Source organism: Merops nubicus, unplaced genomic scaffold (genome assembly GCF_000691845.1).
Source record: "Merops nubicus isolate BGI_N331 unplaced genomic scaffold, ASM69184v1 scaffold178, whole genome shotgun sequence".
In the NCBI taxonomy this organism is placed as follows: Eukaryota; Metazoa; Chordata; class Aves; order Coraciiformes; family Meropidae; genus Merops; species Merops nubicus.
Genome location: NW_008624928.1, coordinates 39,163 through 62,885, shown reverse-complemented (window position 1 = coordinate 62,885; position 23,723 = coordinate 39,163). Strand labels below are relative to the sequence as shown.

At 37.8% G+C, this 23,723-nt stretch overlaps 1 protein-coding gene across 1 annotated transcript in view; it reads right to left on the bottom strand.

Moving 5' to 3' along the window:
- Positions 1–16,800: 16,800 nt before the first annotated feature.
- The window catches only part of LOC103777921 (CUB and sushi domain-containing protein 1-like), a gene marked incomplete at its 3' end in the record, with an annotated part of 42,094 nt that continues 35,171 nt past the window's right edge, over positions 16,801–23,723 (bottom strand). Inside the window, exons 13-14 of the mRNA XM_008945484.1 lie at positions 21,184–21,316; positions 16,801–16,920 (exon numbers count right to left, since the gene is read on the bottom strand). Of these exons, the coding sequence (XP_008943732.1) occupies positions 16,801–16,920; positions 21,184–21,316 (253 nt within the window). The remainder of the gene's footprint in view (positions 16,921–21,183; positions 21,317–23,723) is intronic.

Here is a 23,723-nt window from a genome sequence, read left to right as displayed (position 1 = left end):
TTTATGGGACGCAACAAATCATAGAATCACTATGGTTGGAAAGCACCTCTAGGATCATGAAGTCCAACCTTCATACCAACATCCCCCTAACCACCAGACCATAGCTTCAGGTACTACATAATGCCTTAAAAATCATCCTGGCTGCATCAAAAGAAATGTTACCAGTAGGTCAAGGAAGGTGATTCTCCTCCTCTACTTTTGCTCTCATGAGGCCTCACATGGAGTATTGTGTTCAGCTCTGGAGCCCCCAGCACAAGAAACATATTAAACTGCTCAAGTGTGTCCAGAAGAGGGCCACAGAGATTATCAGGGTCAGGAGTACCTCCCCTGTGAGAACAGTCAGAGACAGTTGTGATTATTTAGCCTAGAGAACAGAAGAGAAGGCTCCAGGAAGAAGACCTTATAGCAGCCTTCTGGTACTTAAATGGGACTTACAGGAAATATAGGGAGTACAGTGATAGGATGAAATACAATAGCTTCAAACTGAAAGAGGATAGATTTAGTTTAGATATTAAGAAGAAATTCTTCACTGTGAGGGTGGTGAAACACTGGAAGGGGTTGCCTAGAGAAGCTGTAGAAACCCCTACCCTGGAACTGTTCAAGGCCACATTGTATGAAACTTTGAGCAACCTGGTCTCATGGAAGCTCTCCCCTGCTTGCCCAATACAGAATGATATTATCCTTAATGGGAAGACCAGCAGCCAAATGCCTCCCTCTACTACCACATCACACACCAGAGGTCTGAAGTGCCAGACAACCTCTTCTCCCAGGTTACTAGTGATAAGACAAGAGGAAATGGACTCAAGTTGCACCAGGTGAGGTTTAGATTGGATGTTCAGAATAATTTCTTTACTGAAAGAGCAGTGAGGCATTGGAACAGGCTGCCCAGGGAGGTCGTGGAGTCATCCTTGGAGGTGTTCAAAAAATGTGTAGATGTGGCACCTGGGGACACAGTTCAGTGGTTATGGTAGTGTTGGGTGATGGCTGGACTTGATGGTCTTAGAGATCTTTTCCAACCTTAATGATTCTAGGATTCTATGAATAGAGTAGGGAAATGATAATCTTACTTTAGTCATAAACTGCATAGAAGGCCTGCAGTAAATCAAGTTACATAGTAATTTTACATTGCAAGGCATGTCTCAAAATCTGACATAAAAATAAAAGAATGTGTATTACAGAGAAAGATAAGAAGGATTAACTTTAGATAAATATAGTCAAAAAGTACTCAAAATGAACTACTTGAAGTAGCTGGGAAGCTGACAGTGTAATAGTCATGGAAGCTTTTCTGTGTCTTGTCAGAAATGCCTGGCTTGGCTTAGGATGTCAGCTAGGTGCAAACCTGTTGTTAGCAACAGAAAATAATCTGTTTGATGGAAAATCTTATCACAAAATAAATTGTCTTGTGAGGACAAAAACTTAGCATCCCTACAAAAACTTAGTATTCTTGAAAGTAAGTACAAGACATCTACATATGTGGCTTAGCTACCTCAATTCAAAAACCAGAAAGATGTAAGTATGTACTAAGAATTCTACAGTTACCTTTTTCTTTAAAAAATTCCCTGAAATTGAGTGAAGATTTATTTCTTATTACTGAAAGATAGAATATTTTTGAAGGTGAAATATTTCTGTTACAAAATTGACTAACTTTATATAGAATCTATGTAATGCCATATAAAGAGTTTTAGGTTAGACATTAGGAAAAATTTCTACACTGAAAGGGTGATCAAGAGCTGCAACAGGCTGCCCAGGGAAGTGGTTGAATCACCATCCCTGGATGTATTTAAAAGCCATCTAGATGGGGTGCTCATGGTTATAGTGTAGAAGTAGCCTGGTAGATTTAAATAATGGTTGGACTCGATGATCTTAAAGGTCCTTTCCAACCACAGTGATTCTGTGAATTTGTAATTAAGCACATGAAGAACTGGGGGTGTGTGTGAAATAATAAAAATAATAATAATAATAAAAAAATAAGGCAACCCAGAAATTAAAACAGATGGAGTGTGTGAGTAAAAGTAATTAAAAGTACAGACAGCATAAAGAGAGCTGTGCTCTAAAGACTTCTACAATTGAAAGTGTTTTCTATATTGTCTGTGGTGATTAGTGTATGTTGCAAAATTTGTACAGTACATATACTAGCTCTTGTCTTTCACCAGCTGCAATATTTCATGAAAATGTCATTCTGTGCGATGCCACTTCTTTGGTGTAGACAGTTATGGAGAACCTGAAAGGAACTGCAGCAGGTACACTAATTATTAGACATTTCTCAGTTTGTGTTGTTTGATGGCGCAATTTAACATGACTTTTAAAGCCATCTTTTGCCTCCGAGTATGAAAGTAGCATTTGAAAGAAATCTATGATAATGGGCAATGGTCACAAGCTGGAGCACAGGAAGTTCCACCTCAACATGAGGAAGAAATTCTTTACTGTAAGGGTCACAGAGCACTGGAACAGGCTCCCCAGGGAGGTTGTGGAGTCTCCTTGCTTGGAGACTTGTGAGACCCGTCTGGATGCGTTCCTGTGTGACCTGCCCTAGACTAGACGGTCCTGCTTTGGTAGGGGGGTTGGACTCGATGATCTCTGGAGGTCCCTTCCAACCCCTAACAGTCTGTGATTCTGTGATAAATGGAGCAATGAATTAAACAGACTACCATTTAATGCACCTGGGAAAAACAGAAGGCACTATAACTAAAAACCTGAAATGCTTCTGAACAAGGAATATTCTTTTAAAGTCTTAGTACTTTTGAATGACCACTAGTTTACAAGTGGGTTTCTGTTAGCACTAAAAGAGCTTAATATTTTTGAAACAAATTCTTAAGACCTTGCTATAGATCTCTCTTGTCCCCTTTTAGACTCAGATTTGAATTTTCTTATCTGATTTCCACCTATACAGGTACAATTCCTGCTACAACATCTTGTTGTCTGGACTAGAGAGTGCTCTTTGCTACTGTTTTATTTATTAGCATAGGTAAAAGCCTTTTGGTTTTACTTTCAGTAACTATCTGGAACATATCACACATGAGGAGAGGCTAAGAGAACTTAAGAGCCTTAGAAGAAGTCTAAAGGGAGATATGTCTACTACCTACAATTAGATAATGGAAGGATATGGAGGAGACAGAACCAGACTCTGCTCACAATGAGTAGGATGAGAGACGACATAAGTTGGGATATCGAAAATTCTGTTCTAATGTGAGGGCCAGAAAGACAATGGATTCAGTTTCCCAGAGAGGCTGTGAAATGTCCACTCTTGCAGATATTTAAAAAGTAAGCGTGGCCCTGAGCATACTCTAACTGACCTTGCTTTGAGCTGCAGGTTGGGTTGGGTGGCCTCTGGTGTCCTCTCCAACACACAAGTCACTTGTTCTGTAGATTTAGCATATATATATCAACAGGGATGGAAATATTGTCCTCTACACCACCTGTGTTGGGATGAGCATATTTTCACTGGCTCCACATGAAGGTGGAATTTAATTACTTCTAAAAGAAATTAAGTAAGTAAAAGCATAATGATACCCTACTCAGGAAAGGCTTGAATCTTTAGCAAATTATGCTCATTTATTAAGTCTTGCATAAGAAATAAAAAATGGGATAAAAGCAAGATTATGAGGAAGCAGATTTTCTTTGCATACAATTTCTCATCCTATCACTGGCATAAGGAATAAATTTAAAAACAGTTATAATTAAGATACGCAGAAAAAGGATTCCAGAAAAAGCAAATGGGACAATAAGCCACTTAGACTACTTGCTGGATTTCCTCCAAGGATTACTTAAGATTAATACATTTTTTAGGGCAAATAGAAAAGGTTGTGATTAACTGCAGTTTCTTAAAACCAATAGATATTGCTGAGAGTAGCAAAACTTCACCTCCTTTGTAATGAGTAGTTTTTAGAGATGGAAAAAATTGCTTTGCTTAGTTACCACCAGCTTATGTGTTTTCCAACCACTGTGCAAGTTCACAGGAAAGAACAATGTTTGGGGGTGTTTTGTTTTGTTTTGTTTTGTTTTTCTCTATGGAAAAATCAAAGTAAATGTGTATGTGTGTATATTTTTGTGTGATGGAGAGAGAACAAGAGGTAAGTGCATGAACATAAATGCTTTCTTTGAGAGAAAGTTAATAGAGAATGTAACTTAACTTGCGCAGGTTATTGATATGAAGAAAAATACAGATGAGACAGTGAACTTTAAGCAAATCTGAGAAAAGGTACAATACTGTGCTACTCAAGCAAAGAAAGGCTGTCACTTTCTCATCCTTTAGACTTCAAAGAAAGCAGAAATAAGGAAGACAAAGCTTAAGGCCTTGAGAGGCCAAAGGAAAGGTTATTAATACATTTTTTTCTAAGACAGCATTAAACCACAATGATGGTACAATTAGATGGATGGAACAATTAATAGATGGAACAGCTAACCACAGAAAACATTCCCAGGCACATGAAGGACAGGAAAGTGATCAAGAGTCGTCAGTATGGAGTCATGAAGGGGAAGCCATGCTTGGACAACCTAGTAAGCTTCTATGATGAAATTACTGGCTTGGCAGACAAGGAGGGAGCACTGGACACTGTCTGCTTTGAATTCAGTAAGACTTTTGAGACTGCCTCACGCAACATCCCCTAGAGAAGCTATAGACAAGACAAACAGCAATGGAGACAAACTGAAACACAGGAGGCATCAACATCTGGCAAAGCTGGTTTACTTTGAGGGCACGTGAACATTGGAACAAATTTTCCAGAGAGGTTCTGGATTCTCCACAGGAAGCATGTTACAAGCAGGTTGAGGGAGGTGACCCTTCTGGTCAGCACTGATGAGACCCCACCTGAAGTACTGTGTTGAGTTATGGGCTTCTCAATACAAGAGAGACACGGATATACTGGAGAGAAACTAGTGAAGGGTCACAAAGCTGATGGAAGGACTGGAGTATCTCTCCTATGAGGAAAGGCTGAGACAGCTGGGATTGTTTGGCTCGGAAAAGAGAAGGCTCAGAAAGGATCTTCATCAATATATGGGAGGGTGCAAAAAAAATGTAGTGCTTTGACTCTGGTTAGATAACAGGTGCCCACAAAAACCTATCACTTCCCCTCCTCAGCTGGACAACAGACAGAAAGTGTAACAAAAGGCTCATGGGTCAAGATAAGGAGAGGGAGAGATCATTGAACAGTTATTGTCATGGGCAAAACAGAGTCAACTTGGGGAAATCAGCTTAATTTATTACAAATCAAATCAGGGTAGGATAATGAGTGTTAAACCCAATTCTTAAAACACCTTCCTCCACTATTCCCTTTTCCTGGGTTCAGCTTAATTCCCAAATTCTCTAACTATTCCTCCCAAGTGGTTTAGGGAGATGTGGAATAGAGGTTATGGTTGCCTCATCACATGTTGTCTCTTTCCTCAGGGGGAGGAGTCCTCACATTCTGCAGCTGCTCCAGTGTCGAGGGGCTGCAGGTGGGTATCTGCTCCACTGTTAACCACCATGGGCTGCAGGGGGACAGCCTGCCTCACCATGGTCTTCACCACATGGTCCTGGAGAATCTCTGCTCTAGTGCCTGGCACACCTCGTCCTCCTCCTTCACAGACTTTGGTGTCTGAAGAGTTATTTCTCTCATATTTTTGCTTCTCTCTCCTAGCTGCAGTTGCCATTATGCAGTTGTGGTTTTTTTTTTGTTTTTTTTTTTCCCTTCTGAAATATGTTATCACAGAGGTGCTACTACCTTTGCTGAGTGGCTCAGCCGTGGCAAGAAGCAGGTCCCTCTTGGAGACAGCTGGCATTGGCTCTGTTGGAAGCTTCTAGAAGCTTCTTACAGAAGCCACTCCTGTAGCCCTCCTGCTACCAAAACCGTGCCACAGAAAACCAATACAGTTTCTGTATTCTCTCTGAAGGATCTTAGTGGTGGGATCAGAGGCCATGGGAACTGAAACTGAAATATGTCATTAGGAAATAAGTTTTGTGCTCCATGTTCTTCAAATGGTAGTCTCTGTTGCATTGTTATGCTATCAGTGGTATAACTCAGGCACATGAAGTCTGTTTTTTTCACTTATGGATCAGACAGCCTTTGAGGTCTTTTCTCTGATACTTTCTTGTGACTACTATGAATTGTTCTCATCCTTAAAAATGGACAAATCAGCAGAGCCACCACTCACTGCCACACTGCACTTCATGGGTTCTGAAAATTGAACAAAATCAGAGAAAAAGACCTCTGCTGGGCACAAGACCCTGGTGCTGTAAACATTTGATTATTTACTGCTTAGAGGATGGGCAATGACAAAAAGGTCAGGGAGACCCTCTCATGGAGTCACTAGGTTCAGAAAGGAACCCCTTCCTTTATAAACTCCTTCTCAGAGAGGACTCTAGGTGCAGCTGGATCTAATCTTAATCCCAGACTTGGTCAATGGTTTATAGTTAAAGGATTAAGTATGTGCAATCAAACATTTATATTATATAACTAGGATTTCAAAGTTGAGCATGTTGTTATTTACTTGCTGAGAATCTATTCCAGCAAAGAAGTTCTCAGCCTCAAGGAGTAACCTTGAGAGGTGTTCCTGCTCAAGGGAGATCCTGGCATGCAGCCCACTGCTGTGCCCAATGGGCCCAGGTGTCGCCCTCTATTTATGCAGCAAGATATTCAACTTATTCTCATGTTTACATACTGACTGCAGAAGTTAGTTTCTTCCAAATTTGCTTTGAGTCAGACATTGACCAACACCACGGTTAGGTGGGCGCATTGCTCAAATTAGTCCTTGGCTATTGTGCTGTTATCTGTCTACTGTGAATCCACAGGGCCAAGAGCATCCATTATGATTGCCACTGGTGGTTATCACTTGAGCAGAGTTATGAGAAATACAGGTTAGGTTTGGGCTAGGGAGGGAGCCCACTGCCACAGCATGTTATCTGATGCTAGAGTACCACAGGTAACCAGCCAGGTGAAGAAGAGACATACCATCATGTTCTGCACCTTTGCTACCTCTGACAGCGACTAGTCACTCTGCAACCACAAAGGAAATGACAATCAGACAAGCAGTGAGAGTGCAGAAATCATTGATCACCTTGTCAGTCCATGTCCTGTGCAAGGCTGGGGGTGCTGTGTAACTACCCAGGCAGCAACGGAGGAGGCAAAGCAGCCAGGAGAGCTGTCTAATGGGATTCAACCTGTCATAGAGTAGAATTTCCTCTGTTCAATGATCCCTGTGCAGGACTCTTGACAACATTTCCACCATAAGGACTACATTTCTCTCATTTCACGTGCCTTTGTGTAGCACTTGAGAGACTCATGTACAAGATATCCTGCTATACTGACCACTGACATTGTATAAGAGTCTTTGAGTGGTTCATTCCACACAAAAAAAGACCAGGGGAGCATCTTTTTCCCTCCCAGAGGGCACACTTGGGAGTTTCCTCCATTAAGGGCAGTCTCCAGCATGGCAGAAGCTGCTTCTCCTCTCCACTCTGTGATTATACAGCTAGTTCAGTCGCCACCCTCAAAAGCACCATAGCTGCAGTCCACCAAGCCTGCCACGTTACAGCAGCAATTAAAACCATCAAACCAGCTCCCCTAACATATGAAACTGTTTATACTTCCTTGTACACACAGCCTTTGCCAAACCACCTGGCTCCATACTTTGCTTATTATTCACCCTTGCCTAACCACATAAAGCTCTGAAAAACCCCTCCCAATCACTCAGCTACAACTCTCACCTTCACCAGACTTTGCTGTTCCCTGAAATGGAAAGTCACAAGCAAAGTCTGTATGAATTACATTTTTTATTTATAAATTCATAACAAACTGGAGAGAGAGTTATAGGAAAAGAAGGGGAAAACCAAGGAAAAAAACGAATTCAAGAGAATGTATATGGATAACAAGAAAGTCTTACTCTGAAAACAAACCAAAGCTAATTATCAAACACCAGAAAAGGATATTTGTGGTGGGGAGAAAGGGAAGTTAACTCTTATTTGTCTTTTTCAATTTCTCACCAATGTCAAGATGAGCAGTATAAATCCGACAGTTTTGAGGATTCCCAGACTATCTCTCTGAGGTATTCTGAAGCTCCTGGAGTTTCTTATCTAGACCTTCCAAACCAAAGGATCCTGAAGAATCTTGTTCTCATGTTTCTCATTTCACTCCTCCGTCTTCATTTAGATATAACTCTAACAACAAAGACCATCAGGACCGGCAGTTGATTCCTTGACACCTCTCCTGAGTATTGTTCCATTTCCAGTGGGCTCTAAACAGGGCTTCGTCCCTCTGTCCCTTCATAAGCCCTTTCATTTATATGACCAGTGGCTGACAAACTGGTCTGCCTGTGCATAGCTCCTCAGGTCAACCCCTTCTTGTGACCAAGAATTACTCTTCAGATGGCTCTGTGAAGAAAGCATATCAGACAGAACATGTTAATCTCTTACCCTCTTTTGTTTGTTATTGCAAACCACTTTGAATGAGTGGGGATCCAGTATCTTATGCTACCTCAAGTGCACCTGGGAAAAGGGGTGAATACCTTTCAGGTAAGTGAAGGCACCTTGGCATCAGGTTGCCAAACTATTGCCATGACGATGAATAATTCATTCAGGTCTGCTGTCTGTGAATTACCCACATTGGAATGCTCACTTGTGGTTTACTACTGTAGAAGTATATCTACATTTGGTACACCCTGAAGTCCATAACCACTGTGTCCTAGTAAAAGTGCTGTGTCCTGTGGAAGGCCTGAGATAAATAACAGAATATTCTTCCTCCATGCACACCCCTTCTGATTCACATTTCCTTGCTTCCTTCCCTGAACCTGTTTTGCCTACCTAACAACTCAGATCAACACCTAGCTTCCTCCAGAATGCCAGATGGAACACACTTTCTTCCACCAGCCTGCTAAACTATGTATAAACTGAGCCTAGGGGCCAATGACATGAACTCTTTCAGACAGACTGTCTATCTGTATGTCTAGCTGTTTTGAGAGAGTGGGAAATTCAACTGTATGGATAAAAGATGCAACTTATATTGAACCACTTTTTCTTCAGGCTGGATTCCTGAACTGTTTAATTTAGTAGTGTGGATATTATAGGGATAGTAAAAATGTAAAGAGGGAAAAAGCTACTAAAGGACTTCAGTAGAACTGTGAGCTGTGCTAGGTACAGGATTCCTCCCCACTGTCCCAAAAGCCTGTACTCAGATACCCCATATATGGGACACAGACTAGTCCCTCAGAGTGCCTCAGCTGGCCATGTTTGGGTTTTGTATTTATCTAGAGCTATGTTAGAATGAGCAGATACACACCTAGCTTATATCTAAGCTTAATCACTTTCCAAAAAATGAATCCATGTTCTTCTGCTATTTCAAAAACTTCAGCCTGCTGGACACATTTTGCCTGTATTTATTACACACTCAAAGGGAAGAGTTTTTCATTGAATGTACAGAATCTATTCCATTTGAATAAGTTGCCAAATAAGATGGTTATTAACTTTCATGGAAGGAGTTCCTGTTCATAACCATTCCTGACAACCATTCAGCATTTACAGCCTCTCACGTCTGTAAGACTATGTTTATACTAGAAAATATAGCAGTGACACAGTATGCTCCTGAGCACAGCAGTTTGCTCATTTATGCTGTTAAAGAGGAAGAATGACCTCTAGTACACTTTAGCCAGAGTCAGCTAGTACTCTCCCAATTATTTCACAGGTGAGCAATCCTCTCCAGTTGTTAATGTTAATATGGTCATGTTATTTTAAAATCTCAAGTAGATTTGTAGTGTAAATGTGGGCTGATCTGAGATAACTGCCTTCAATGTCAGGATGCTTAGTTTGCTGATATTGACATAATTAATAGACTGAGGTGGTAAATGTATTATCTAGATTCTTGGAAGTACCTTGTCCTTTATAGGTCTCAGGTTGTGTTTATTTTTCTTTTATTTATTTATACTCAGGGAGCTGAAATAGAAAACAAACAACCGATCTGTGAAGTAGAACTAATATCTGTCTTACATGAAAACATCCAGGGTTACAGTGATGGAATGAAGAGATAGCAAACAATTTCTCCTGGTAAATTAATTAATATATTTATTTTCTCCATTTCTAAATGCATTTGTCTAATTTTCCCTTTTAATTTGTTTCACTATAATTTAAAGTCTACTATGATTTCGGTCACACCTTTTTTCTCAAACGAAAGGAGAGTTTAGTAACCCCATGAATGTAGTGCAGTACATTGTTGATCTTTCTCATGAAACAGATGTAAATTTCTTGCTGAAGGTACTTCTTCTAGACCTTAAATCACACTTTTATGTTGTACGCTGTCTCAATATTTTTCTGAAGTCTTCATTCCAGAGCCAACTATAGAAATATATGCAGAATCTAACAGCTTCATATGCAGCGAGACTAAAAGTTACTTATCTATTACTTCAGTACTCCTGTTTTATATCCAATAATTTAATGCCTCTTACCTTGCTGCAGTATTACAGTTAACATACTTGTAAATCCTTTTCAGATATATCCCTTTTCAGGAACCAATATCCATTTAAAAAAGATGGCCTCAATGTCCTTATTTCTTATTTTCAGCTGGTTTTGAGATTAAAAAAACTTTAAGTAGACTTAACTTACCTTCCAGACCAAGAAGTGCCACATGACTTTTTTCATTATCATTTATCACCCTGACATCATTTGTATTATCTACAATTTTTTCAGTAAGTGTTATCCTTATTTACATGTCACTGTTGAGCAGCAGCAGACCTAGCAGCAGACCCATTTTCTAGCATTTCCTTTTTCAGTGAAAATTTCTTGTCTGCTTAAGAGCTATTAATCAAAATTTATCCTCAAACTCCTCCTCTAGCTACTGTCTGATCCTCAACCCAGCTAAAGTACCACTCTTCTTCCTGTGAAGACCACCAGGCACATAATTTTCCTCTTTGTGGTAAATGACTCTTCTGCTGACCACATGCCCAACTAAGAAGGATATTATCATCAACAGGCAAACCAGCAGAGTTGTCCTGAGGAGAAAGATTTGGGGGTGCTGGCTGATGAAAGCTCAACAGGAGCCCACAATGTGTGCATGCAGCCCAGAAAGCCAACCATATCCTGGTTTGCATCAAAAGAAGCATGGCTGGCTGGTTGAGGGAGGGGATTCTGCCCCTTTACTCCACCTTCATGAGACCCCATCTGGAGTACTGTGTTTAGCTCAGGAGCGTCCCACACAAGAAGGATGTGAACCTGTTGGAGCGTGTCCAGCAGAGAGCCACAAAAACTGATCAGAGGGGTGGAACCCCTCTCCTATGAGGACAGGCTGAGAGAGTTGGGGTTGTTCAGCCTGGGGAAGAAAAGGCTCCAGGGACACCTTATTGTGGCCTTCCACTATCCAAAGAGGGCCTACAAGAAAGCTGGGGAGGGACTTTTTGCAAAGGCTTGTAGTGATAGGACAAGGGATAATGGCTTCCAACTGGAAGAAGGTAGATTTAGATTAGAGGTAAGGGAGAAGTTCTTCACTCTGAAGGTGGTGAGACACTGGCATATTTTGCTCAAGGAGGCTGTTGATGCTCCATCACTGGAGGTGTTCAAGACCAGGTTGGATGGGGCCCTTCGCGACTTTGTCTAGCGGGAGGTGTGCCTGCCCACAGCAGGGGGCTTGGAACTAGATGGTCTTTAAGGTCCTTTCCAACCCCAACCGTTCTGATTCTATGCCTCTATGATTCCGTAGCTGGTTCCACTCATCTTGCTGACCTCTGTGGATCTTGCATGCCAATTCTTACCCTCTCATAATTTCTTCAGGGACTGTAAGTACACAACTTGATACTGAAGCTTTTACCAAGTAACAAATACACCTGAAATTTAAACACTGCAAAACTGAGTCCAAGGTGCCCCGTGGTTGTGCTCCAAGCATAGTCATATTTCTATATATTTATTACATATATCTTAATTAAAAATAATTATAATTTTACTTAAACAAATATATGTATAAATGTTTAGAAGGATCTTCTACTTCCTTACATCATATATTATCAAGTCCTGATAACTAATCACTAGGCATATTTCAGCCATTGTGTGACTTTAAAAAAAAAAAAAAAAAAAATAAATTTGACACAGTGAGGTCCAGACTAGAATGACGACCTTTTTGGTAGAAAGGATTTTGGGTGAGAATTCTGTCATTGACATGTTTCTAAAACTGTAACACTCATTTACTGTTGACTCTAAACAAACAAACAAACGCCTGTAGGATTGATCCCTATATGTCTGTGTGTAACAGACATGTGCTGAAAAGTAATTTATTTTACTTGTCTAAAGGCAGTATTCTGCAGAAGACCTCTTCCTTTTCCACCTTCTGACATCTGTTTTTTCAGTTATTGAGCCATGTGTATTCAAGATCCTGTGGGTTCAAGCCAATAATTGTGCTAAAGCAGGTAGCAGTGTATTTAAAACATTTTATTGGAATTTTAAATTAAAATCAGCTTTAAAAAAAGCATTTGCCATTTTGAATAAATCAAATCAGCCATAATGTTATCTTTTTGATACTGTTTATGACCTTACTGCTGCTACAGAGCCAGTAGGTGCCAGCTGAAAAACAAGTATTTTTGTTCTTTACAGATTCAAATGAGTGGCTCTTCGATAAATGTATCCTCAACACACAAAGTTTTATTTACTATAAATGGCTTGTCTAGAATCTGAAAATGAATATACCATGTTACCTTTTTCAATGGATCATAAAGAGAAATAATTTTCCAAAGCTGGCATTGCAATTTGGCAATAGTGAAAAGAACAACAGTTCACTTTTTTAGTGTGTGTTAGACTATTATTTGTGATGAGGTAAAAATCATGACTCCCTGTCAGATAATGCTTTGATATCTGCATTGATAGGGTTAGTGATTATAACTTACAGCATAGTGTCAAAAGGAAAGTCATATCATTCTGACAGATGAGAACTTTTAACAACTATTAGGTATCATATTACCAGAAGAACAGACTGTAAAGATGAGAAGGGAAGCAATGACATGCATGCATCTTTTTTTTTTTTTTTTCAAAAAGTAAACCACAGTTAAACAGTACCACTGATTTCCAAAGGAATAATGGGTAGAATGTTCTTGAAGTTTGACTCATTCTTTCTTAAGCTGTCAAAAAGAAATTAAAATACATAGATCTTTTACATTAATACAGAATAAAATAATTCTTTTTAAAAATGTTTAGAATTTCAGGCCTTGATCCTGAGAACACTAATATATGTATGTAAGCATTTCCATTTCAGGGGAAGTATGTGCACCTAAGTGACCTTGCAGATGTTAGAACTGGAAATACCTCTGACTCCGTGTGATCCAGCACTTCCACAGGCAGGATGCAGGCATGTGGAAGAATAAACAGGTTACTTTTTATGTAAGACAACCAAATTATCTGGTAGCCCAAGTCCCATTTTAAAATCTGAATGATAAATGTAAGATTACAAGAGGTAGATCACTAGACAGCACCTGAAAATTTTCACCAAGTTACATAATGTTTGGGAACTTAGAATGACAAGATTAAGATTCTACTGAACAATCTAATGTAAAGAAAAATCAATATCTGAGATTTAAAAGCCTCGAAGTAAGTATAAGGAGAAAAAGTTGATAAGAATAGGTGACACAAAAGCTGAAAATCTAAAATTAAATATTTAATTAGAACTCTGATTTTGCTTTCAAGGTAGGTGGCATCGCACAGGCTATATTACAATGTTTTATAGTACTTATTTTTTTGCCAAAGAGAATACTGTTTATTTTTAACAGGCCACTTTGATATTAATACATGTGTAATAGGATCAGAACTGAAAATCAGCTAAAGATGGTAAATTTTACATTATTGGGAAAATTACAATTTATTTTTTTTTATTGTAAAAACATTTATTTTTAACAATTTACCTACATTAATCAAAAAAGTACAGCATATTTAATAATTTTACAAATTCTTCATAAAAAATATATCTCTGTACAAAAAGTTCTTTTGCACCTACTTCATGTCACAGCAGCATGTAGTGAAATGGCAGAATGAAATACTGGGAATGAAAATTAGGTTGACTTGGTCATAATGCCGGCGTTCTTCCCAACCCCCCACCCTCACCCTCCCACCTCTTTTTTTTCTTTTTTTCTTTTAATAACAGCTTTTCTTTGTTTACAAAATATTTTACACAAGAAAAAAAATTATTGCAGCTAGCCTGGAGAAAGGCAAGATGTGTGATACAAGCAGCAGTTTTTAACAGCTTTGAAGCACATAACCTGTTTTTAAAAAAATATATATAGCATGTATTATTAGCCCGTTATAATGATCTGGTCAACACTGGGGGAAAAGTCTTCTGCATATATCTCAGAAAGCAGATTTCCTGGCTGCCATACCTGGCCTCTGCACAACATTTTTAAGAGTCTTGTTCTGATAAAGCACCATATGTAACTGCATGCATACAAAGTCCTCTGGAAAATAACTTCAGGAGAAAGAGATCCAACCTGAACAGAAGACTCAAACATAGTGGAGAAGGAGAGGCATTTGAAGGATGTACAATAAAAGTACAAGAGCTTTCTTTTACTTGGGTTCCAGTTTGAATCTCCTGTTTAATCAATACTCCAAACAAACAGGTTAGCACAATCTGTCAGTGTGACCCAATTTTGAGTGTCCCTGTTCAAGGAACATTGACTTGGGATAAACATTCCTTACATAACTTCTCCCACATAAACAACTGGATGAAAGATTCACAGGATCTGGGCTTTCTAACACAAAAGATCAAATATTTAACTCTTCTCTTCTCTGGGACCTTTCCTCCAACTTGTTCCTCAGTGGTCATAGTGCAACAAAGTCACTGAAGAATACACTGTAAGGGCAGAAGTAGAAAACATCAATAATAGCTACTTATCTTCTTTTCAATACTCTTTTTCTTTTTTTTTTAATTTTTCCTTCCATCACCACTACAGAGTGACTTTCAAAGCTGAAATGTCAATTTTGAACACCTGTCAAAAACTTTAATCACACAACAGCTTCCCTCCCTGGCCTACTGTTCCTATGGAAGCTCTTCATTTGCAGAGCAGCTTCCTCTACACGAGGGAGGATCAGGACAACACCTTTGATCCAATAACTTTGTTCTTTCTCAGAAAATGTGAACTCTAAGATGTGACAGATAAATGAAACTTTCTGCACAAAAAACTCAGAAACAAACAAAAAAGAAAGTAAAAAACTACTAACAAAATGAACAAAGAACTGACTAGGAAGGATTATTTATTAAATTTTCTTCAGGGTTTCTTGCTCATATGAAGAATATAACAGCTGGAGGCCCTACAATACTGTATTATATTGCCTTGAACTTTCCTCGTTTCTGAGCTCAACATGTATGACTCAAATTGGATTTTACTTCATTATTTCCTGTAATTTCCTAATTTGGAAACTCAATTAATCTGCCCAATGGTATATTTTGCTTGCTTATTTTTATTTAATAAACCCTCTAATTCTAAGCAAATGTTAATGGTTTACTCAACCATTCATATTTACAAATGTCAAACCCTCTCTGTCAAACTGTGTAAGTACAAAAGCAGTAAGCAGTGTGTTTAAAAAACCTGAAAAGAAAGAGAAAGGAAAGGTAATTGAATATTTCTCTTTGTTCAAAGTAGAAACTGAATGACAGCTTGTGATAGACAATTTGTACTGGATTTAAATATGCTACTGTAATGTGGTTTAGTTCCATGTAACATCAGAAAATGATGTCATATTACAGGAAAAAATGGAAAAAAATGCAAAAGGGAAGACTGTATTATGAGCACAGGCTCACAGGCTTTATGAGCTATCTAAAATAAATTACTATTCACATTTGTACATGGCAAGCAGCAATAGCTGCTAACCCCCCTGCTGTTAAATAGTATGGTACTGACAATGGTGATTGATGACTGATTTCAGACAAAAACAATACTGGCAATGAAAATGTCTTAGAAATGGGCTCTTGCTCTGGCTGAAAGTCTCCAGTAACTTCTAATCATGTTTACAAAGAAATTCATTCAGAAATTGACAAAAGAAATATTGTCGTCTATCGCACAGGATTTTTAGCTGCTGCTAAACATGGGGCTCATAATTTAATATTCCAAGTAAACTTACTGTGGAATGTTTTGCTTGGCAAAGAGTGAGTGAATGCCTATATACAATGGACAGTGTGTAGAAACCCTGTATATTTTTACCAGTATCTTACTCAGTCATCCATAACACTCTAGTGCAAAAAAATTGTGCATTTAACATTTTGCAATATAACGGCTGATCGGGAATTTGGCAAACTGCCTTATGTATGAGATACACTGTAAGTTTTAGTTTAGCAAGATTTCAATGGTAAAGCATTTTCAGGTGTATGCAACCTCAAGGAAGGTTGTCTTCTCCTTCAAGAGAGCTTTATTTCTTCAGAATTTTCCCGGGGATGATCCGTGGTGCTATCATTTGTCACAGTACTCAAAGGATTTATCCAAGTGCCCAGAAGAATGCATTGAAAGGCATCCAGCCACATACAAATATGAAAGTCTGAGGCATTAAATATGACAAATTGGCATGACTTGGCAGTCTTCCTTAAAGTGTGCCTTGATTTGAAGCAGATGCAGCCAGGCATTTTGATCCAACTTCAAGATGAAAAAATATTCTTTGTCTGATCCCCAGAAGACTGACACAATTTTACCAGAAAATTTAGCTGCATGTAGGCTGACAGAAGATGTTAAAGATTACAGCAGCAAAGCCAAGAAAGGAAGGGAAACTGGTATATGGCACCAAAGGAATTACTGCTTGTCCATCAGAGGTATGGCTATGAATCAGTCATATAGGGCACTGAAGGCTATACCACTGTACAAACTGTGTTCAGAGTTGTATCAAACCTCACAGCCTTTGCCTCTGTAGGTTTTAAGTTTGTGTCATACATGGGATTTTCAAATGAAGCCTGTCCATTACTGTTTTCGTGTCCAGCATAGCCATTATACTGTACTTTTGGTCTTGTTCTGCAGGAAAAATAAAAAGACAGAAAATTATCATTAGTTGCACTTCAAAATAAACACTCCACAATTATTGCAAGTTTTAGCTGCAATGCTTCCATCCCGTCTACACAAATTTAATGATTCTGTTTAAAAGTGACAAAAGTAGACTCATAAAGGATGATGCAGGGACTTAAAAAGTAAAAGAAATCTGTCTGGAAGTTAGTTTTCATAGACAGAAGAGAAGAAAACATTCCTAATGGACAAGCTCAGGCTACAAAGCACAGAGACAATGTAGGCAAATAGGTGTGCATTTTCTTCTAAAAATGTCAAAATAATGACAATTTCGTAGCTTTTTGTTAGTGTCAAAATTGGCAACCAAAAGCAAAGCAACATACAACAAAAGTACAAATACAAGCAAAGTCTGAAGTGATATAATTTATGCTTTCTGTCAGTAGTAACAATTATGATATTTTCTGATGACATCTTCAGTTTTAGGTTGCTAGTCTGACTATAGAATGGTCCTTACACCATGGGAACACTTATTTCAACTTTACAAAATTAACACCTTACCAATTTGCAAACATACATCCTTGTCTTTTTAAAGTTTTGATATTAATGTCAAAAATATAATAACATCTTCAATTGGTCAATTTAATTTGGTCACCATTGAGCATATTTTAATTGGCTTTCCTGGAGATTTTGGATTTTACCCACACTAATTTTTACAGTATACCTAGGAAGGCAACTGGACCATCTGTACAAATATTCTGATGGAGAACAATAGAAATTATCAGTTTAAAAGATTTGAATAGAGTAGATGACCAGGTGTACATAGAACAATGAGAGTAAGTAGGTCCTAATTTATCCTTTCATTAACACCTGGTGTTTTAGATGAGATAAACACCCACAGACTTTATTGACTTAGATGTTCTTAAGCTGAGGTAGTGGGAACGGTTTAGTAATTCTGTGCTATCAGCTGTTTATTACCATTCCAGAGGAGGAAGTTGGCATTGCACCATTAAAGTGCTTTAACAGGTCTCCTGGGTGCTACTAAATCTGAGTCAGTGCAAAGTCAGCCAGTATAGCTTCAATCAGGCAATCTGCACTGACATAGCAAGAGAACAGGATATGTTGCACTGCTAGAGATAGTAACCTTCACATAAGGGTCAGTAATTTCAGTTGCCTTGTTGACCTCCATAAATACTTCCAGCAACAGTCACTACTAAATACCCTCACAGAGATTTTATGTGTCTAAACGTATGTGGTCAGAGTGATCAAATCCTAATATTCACATAAATCTTTATATTGAATTATCTTTCAGTAATCACTTCTAATCTTTTTCTATTTTGAATAGTTTTACCACCATGAAGACCACATTAAAACATCAAGGATGTTCATGTTTCTATGCAAAGTTCCGTTAGAACATTCAAAGCCAATAATTAAATGAGAAATAAAACAGGACTATGCAGATTTCTGATGTAATCAGTAAAACAATAGCCTATTATATTGTATTTTACTACTTTAACCTTAAATCTCTTAGCATCTAGAAGTATCTAAACATATCCGAGGGCTGGAGCAGCTCTCCTACGAGGACAGACTGAGAGAGTTGGGGCTATTCAGTCTGAAGAAGAGAAGGCTCCGAGGTGACCTTATTGTGGCCTTCCAGTATCTTAGGGGGGCCTACAAGAAAGCTGGGGAGGGACTTTTTAGGCTATCAGGTAAGGACAGGACTAGGGGGAATGGGGCAAAGCTGGAAGTGGGCAGATTCAGGCTGGACACGAGGAAGAAGTTCTTCACCATGAGAGTGGTGAGACCCTGGAATGGGTTGCCGAGGGAGGTGGTTGAGGCCCCATCCCTGGGGGTCTTTAAGGCCAGGCTGGATGAGGCTCTGGGCAGCCTGATCTAGTGGGAGGTGTCCCTGCTCATGGCAGAGGGGTTGGAACTGGGTGACCCTTGTGGTCCCTTTCAACACTGACAGATTCTGATCTGTTTTTGCAGAGGACTTTAGAGCCCTAATGGCTCAATGGTTGGACTTGATGATCTTGAAGGTCCCTTCCAACCTACAGGATTCTATGATTCTATGATTGTATATGAAGGAGGTTTGGTACATAGTTTTACACATGTAATTGAAATAGGGCAAGAAAGTCAACAGAAGAGTGTAAAATGAAAATGCTTGGTGTTTTGTAAACATAAACCAATTTAGAAAAGTATCTCATGACAGAACTTCATAAAAGGTTTCTTGAAAATCAAACTTTTTAGAAAATTATTCTGTTTTGGATAGGAGATAGGGAAAACTATCACTGGAAAGATGTCAATAGCAGAAACTGACAACCTACAAATAATTCCGTTTCCCATAAATATACCTTTTCCTGCATACTTTCATGTTAGAAGTAACAAAACATGCTTAGAAATCTTAAATAGGAGCTTTTCAAAGTGTAAATAAATATATTTTGATCTTGTTCAAAAAGGCTGAGATACAGTCTTAATTCCTGAAGCAAACCTTGTCTGTCAGATAAAAGGTACAAAAACTGTAAAAATAAGGTTTAACAGGCCTGGTTCTTGTCCCCAAAGAAGACCTTCAAATTCTTAGCCTCTAGGGGCACAATACTATCACGTCCTTGTGAAAATTTCATGTTGTTATTCTGGTCATTAAGATAATTTCAAGAAAGTTAATTCAGAAGTGTCAGATACTGTTCTCTTTCCTTTGGAACATCCTTTGTATTGAAGAGAATAAAGGTGACCTAAAGTTACTTTACATCACTAATCCACTTGGTAATTTTCTAGTGATAATATGACACTGATAAACTCTCGAAGAAACTATGATTTAATGGAAGAAATTGTTTGAAAATATATGAAAAAAATAAGATTAAGTTGTGAGGAACATTTCCTTTTTCAAGTATCTAATGCATTTAAATAGGTTAATATAGGCAAAACTGCCATGCTGCACCAGCAGTACCATAAAAGTTAGGATTACAGCTGCTCGCCTGAACACTAAGTTTTATATCTCTGAAATAAATATATAACTCTACTAAATAGAAAACATCATCTCCTCTGCTCATGTAGGACACAACAAACTTCATAGAATAAACCACAAAATATACCCCTATGTCACAATACACTTTCATTAAATTTTTCTTAAGAGTTTTCTTCGTCTTTGTAAGAGCAAATTGACAGCAATGTTCCCTTTACATTCCTTTTTTTTTTATCTGATCTGAATGCCTGGGCTTTCATGCCCCTGTTTTGGTTCCACTCATTGCAGAACAGGAGCTATCTGAGGATGCAGATCTGTAGTTATCAGAAAGGCATTTTACAATAGCATGTGCTGAGAGAGAGTTCACAGCTCTTCCGGAGCAGTTTTTTCAATAAAAAGCTATTTGGACATGTATCATTTCAGGACATGTATCATTTTAACTGGCGTTCACAAGTTCAAGCCCCATTGTAATTTATTTTTCCCAAATCATCTAATGCTGAGGTAGGTAGACAGTCCAGTCTTTCATAGGGCAATGCTGGACTTTAGTTTGCTTATGTAATTTCTTACAGTCACAAAATACTCCTGGTATCATGGTTATAGAACAGAAGTTTTGATATCATTTTATTAAAAATCAGAATTTCTGTTAAGCAACATTTTGCAAACTGTAGAATGTTACAAGGAGGTCAGAAAGTATTGTAGTTCAATATAGAAAACAAAACAAAACAATTCCTGAAAGATCTAGCCAAATAACACTCAGAATGAACAAATGTTCAAAAAACACATAGATGGTAGCTTTTAAACCAAATTTCAGACAAGATGGTTGGATTTATTCTGTTATCTAACGACATATAAAAATTTCATATCAGCTGAAGTCATGGTAATTCTAGTACTATCCACTAGCTTATTCAGCATGTACTTTAAGTAGTCTCATTATGGGCTGTTCCCTCATGGGACTTATGGATTTTTCATCTTGTGTAATTAATAATTATAACCATTTTGAAAGAAGCGGCATACACTCAATTTAATAAAGCACTAAAATGAAAAAATAAAATGTCACCTGAGATTTCCATCTGATTCAGCCTAACGAACCAAGAAGCTTGATAGGTCTTTGAGCCTTAATGCAGAGATTAATTTTTCTAATTGTTCACTACTAAGAACTGCCCTGCAGTGAACTCCTTCATAGGAATACTCAGAAATATCTTTCTAAAGTAAAGATATTCTTGAAAGCTTTAGCATTCTGTTTTCTAGTTAGACTTAACTATCAAAATTAAAACAAAGAGCTTTATAAGTTAATGAATAAATAATATTTACAATACCTGTGTTTGTAGAGGTAAAATGCAAACCCTGATAATATTAGAGCAAAGAATGGTACCAGGATGGCAGCTGCAACAGAACTGCTGTTTGTACCGTAGTAGTGATTTGAAAGGTCTGTGTCTGTGCTTAAAGGACCTGAAATGAAACAAAAAAGGCACAAATAAAATTCCCAGGTTTTCTGTCTCACAGTTCTTCTTTTATACAAGAATGAAATAAAATGCTGCCTAGATAAAAGAACTACATTTATAACATGAAATAAATAGTATGCAGTATCATGGTATAAATCTTGTTAATAGCACTTAATAATCAACAGCTATCAGAATTATTTGAAAAGAGTATTCAGCAAGTAAAATAATTATGAGTCACACCTCTTACGAGTCACTAATTTAATAAAGTTACACCTTATACCCTCTGAAAAAAAATAAATCTATTAATATTGCAAAAAGCATTCTGTGCCTGCAGTCTTAATATCCAGCTTAGAAACAAAAGCAACGTGAGACCCCATCAAACACAAAAAAAAGGGAGAGAACTGAGGTAACTGCAATAAACCACAATGGTTCTGCTCGGATCAATAGCACTCCCAAGTCTGTACATGTGTGTGCACGTTCTGGCTGCTTTACAATCCCATTTTAGAGGTGAGACATGAACATGTTTTAGAGCCTCTGGCAGCTGTGTTTGTGCTGGGATAAAACTGAGGTGCAGAGCATGCAAAGGCAGAGGCCTGTGGCACGGCCTCGCTGGGTCCCTGTCGTGGACAAGCACACAACTTGAACTGTAAGGCATTCTGCAGGACTCATTTTTCCATCAGTACACAGAGAGACATCGCTAAATTGATCAAATGGGTAGCCAACCTGACAATCCAAATTGTGATAGAGTGAAAAATAATTCTAGAGAGAAAAATACAGAACATTTTTACAGGAAAAAAAAAAAAAAACCAAACAAACCAAAACATGTTGCCAGTTTGAACTTATTGCTCTTAAGGGAGCAAAATACAGATCCTATGAAAGGAAGAGAGATCAGGGCAGAAGGAAAGTATACCAAGCACAGTGCTGGAACAGGCATCTGGGCTTGCTATTTGATGATATTTTTGCTGATGCTAGTAGAGAAAAATAGGAGACACTGTTTTTTACCACTCAGAAACCTTCTAACCCACCAGTACATGCCATCTCTAACATTATGACTCCCTGATTGATGTCAAAAGCATTAATTAGTCCTTTTAGGATCCAGGACAGACCAGTTACATAGCAGAGATACAGTCATTGTGATGCTTTCAGCAGTCTACTAAAATATCTAAATAACTTGGAAAAACTGAGAGGAAAGCAAGCAATTCTTTATGGTATCTTGTTGATCAAGCTCAGTGCAAAACAGGAATGAGGTAAGTTTTTGTTCTGTTGGATATTTTTGAAACTTAAGATATTTCAATTGCTAATATTGTATTACATTTTGTGCAATTCCTTTTACAAAATATATTTAATTACAGAAAGTAATTAAGTTCCGTTTAAAACCAAGAGAGCCCTCTTAGGAATTTCAGAATTGCCAGATTTGATACTAAACATGACAAATTACCACATTTTAAACTGCCGCCTTCTGTCACATTTCAGACTTCTGTATACTTTTCTGTAGCACTGGCAAAGGCAAAACTTTTCAAGGTACTAAAGCTGCTACTGTGGTACTTAGGATCATGCTAGGAGATTTATCACACTACTATGGAGTATCTTAATAAACATTTAATTGTTTTAGAGCAAAACCAGTGTATTATAAAAATCTTTGGACTTCAGTAGTCCAACACTTGTCCCAAGAGTCAAGCTATAGGCCTGTTGGGATAGTTTTATGTATTTGTATTGTATTGCACATGTACTGGACACTCTAGAACCAATCTAAATTAAAGACAGATAAAATCAAGTAATTACCACAATTAAGAAAAATTTAAAAAATGTTAAGTGCTCCTTTAAAATTTTTATTAGTTAGAAGAACTGATAGAAATTTTAAAAATTTAATGCAGTTATCATCATCTATATCTTTTATTATCACAATCCCCGGCTCTTTTTCCAATTATTTGGAATAATTAATAAAAAATATGCTAATAATCAACTTCAGCTTACATCAGCACCTGGAATTAATGTTTTAACTCTATTTTAACATTCTAAACAAGTACAGAAACAAATAGAAATATGTATAATGAATGAACTTGTAATATATATCTCAAAGCTCTTATCATGGCACATATGATAGATATATTTTAAATTATGAGTAGCATAAAAATTATAATTCAGCTAAAGGAAAACAGTAGTTTGAAATTCATAATAAGCAATTCTTCATATGAGGTTTTGATATGGAATTTTAAAAAAAAATTAAGTCAATATTTCTTGTGTGAAACTGAATATTTAAAACTAAGTTCAAATTTGTATTTGTTTCATTTCCAAGTTGTCTCTGATAACTGACTCACAATACTTAGTACTCAAAACTTCCTATTAGATGTAGAATTTCTCTATGAATGACAAAAGCTGCGAGAAATTATCTGGAGAGAAGGATGACACCTTTA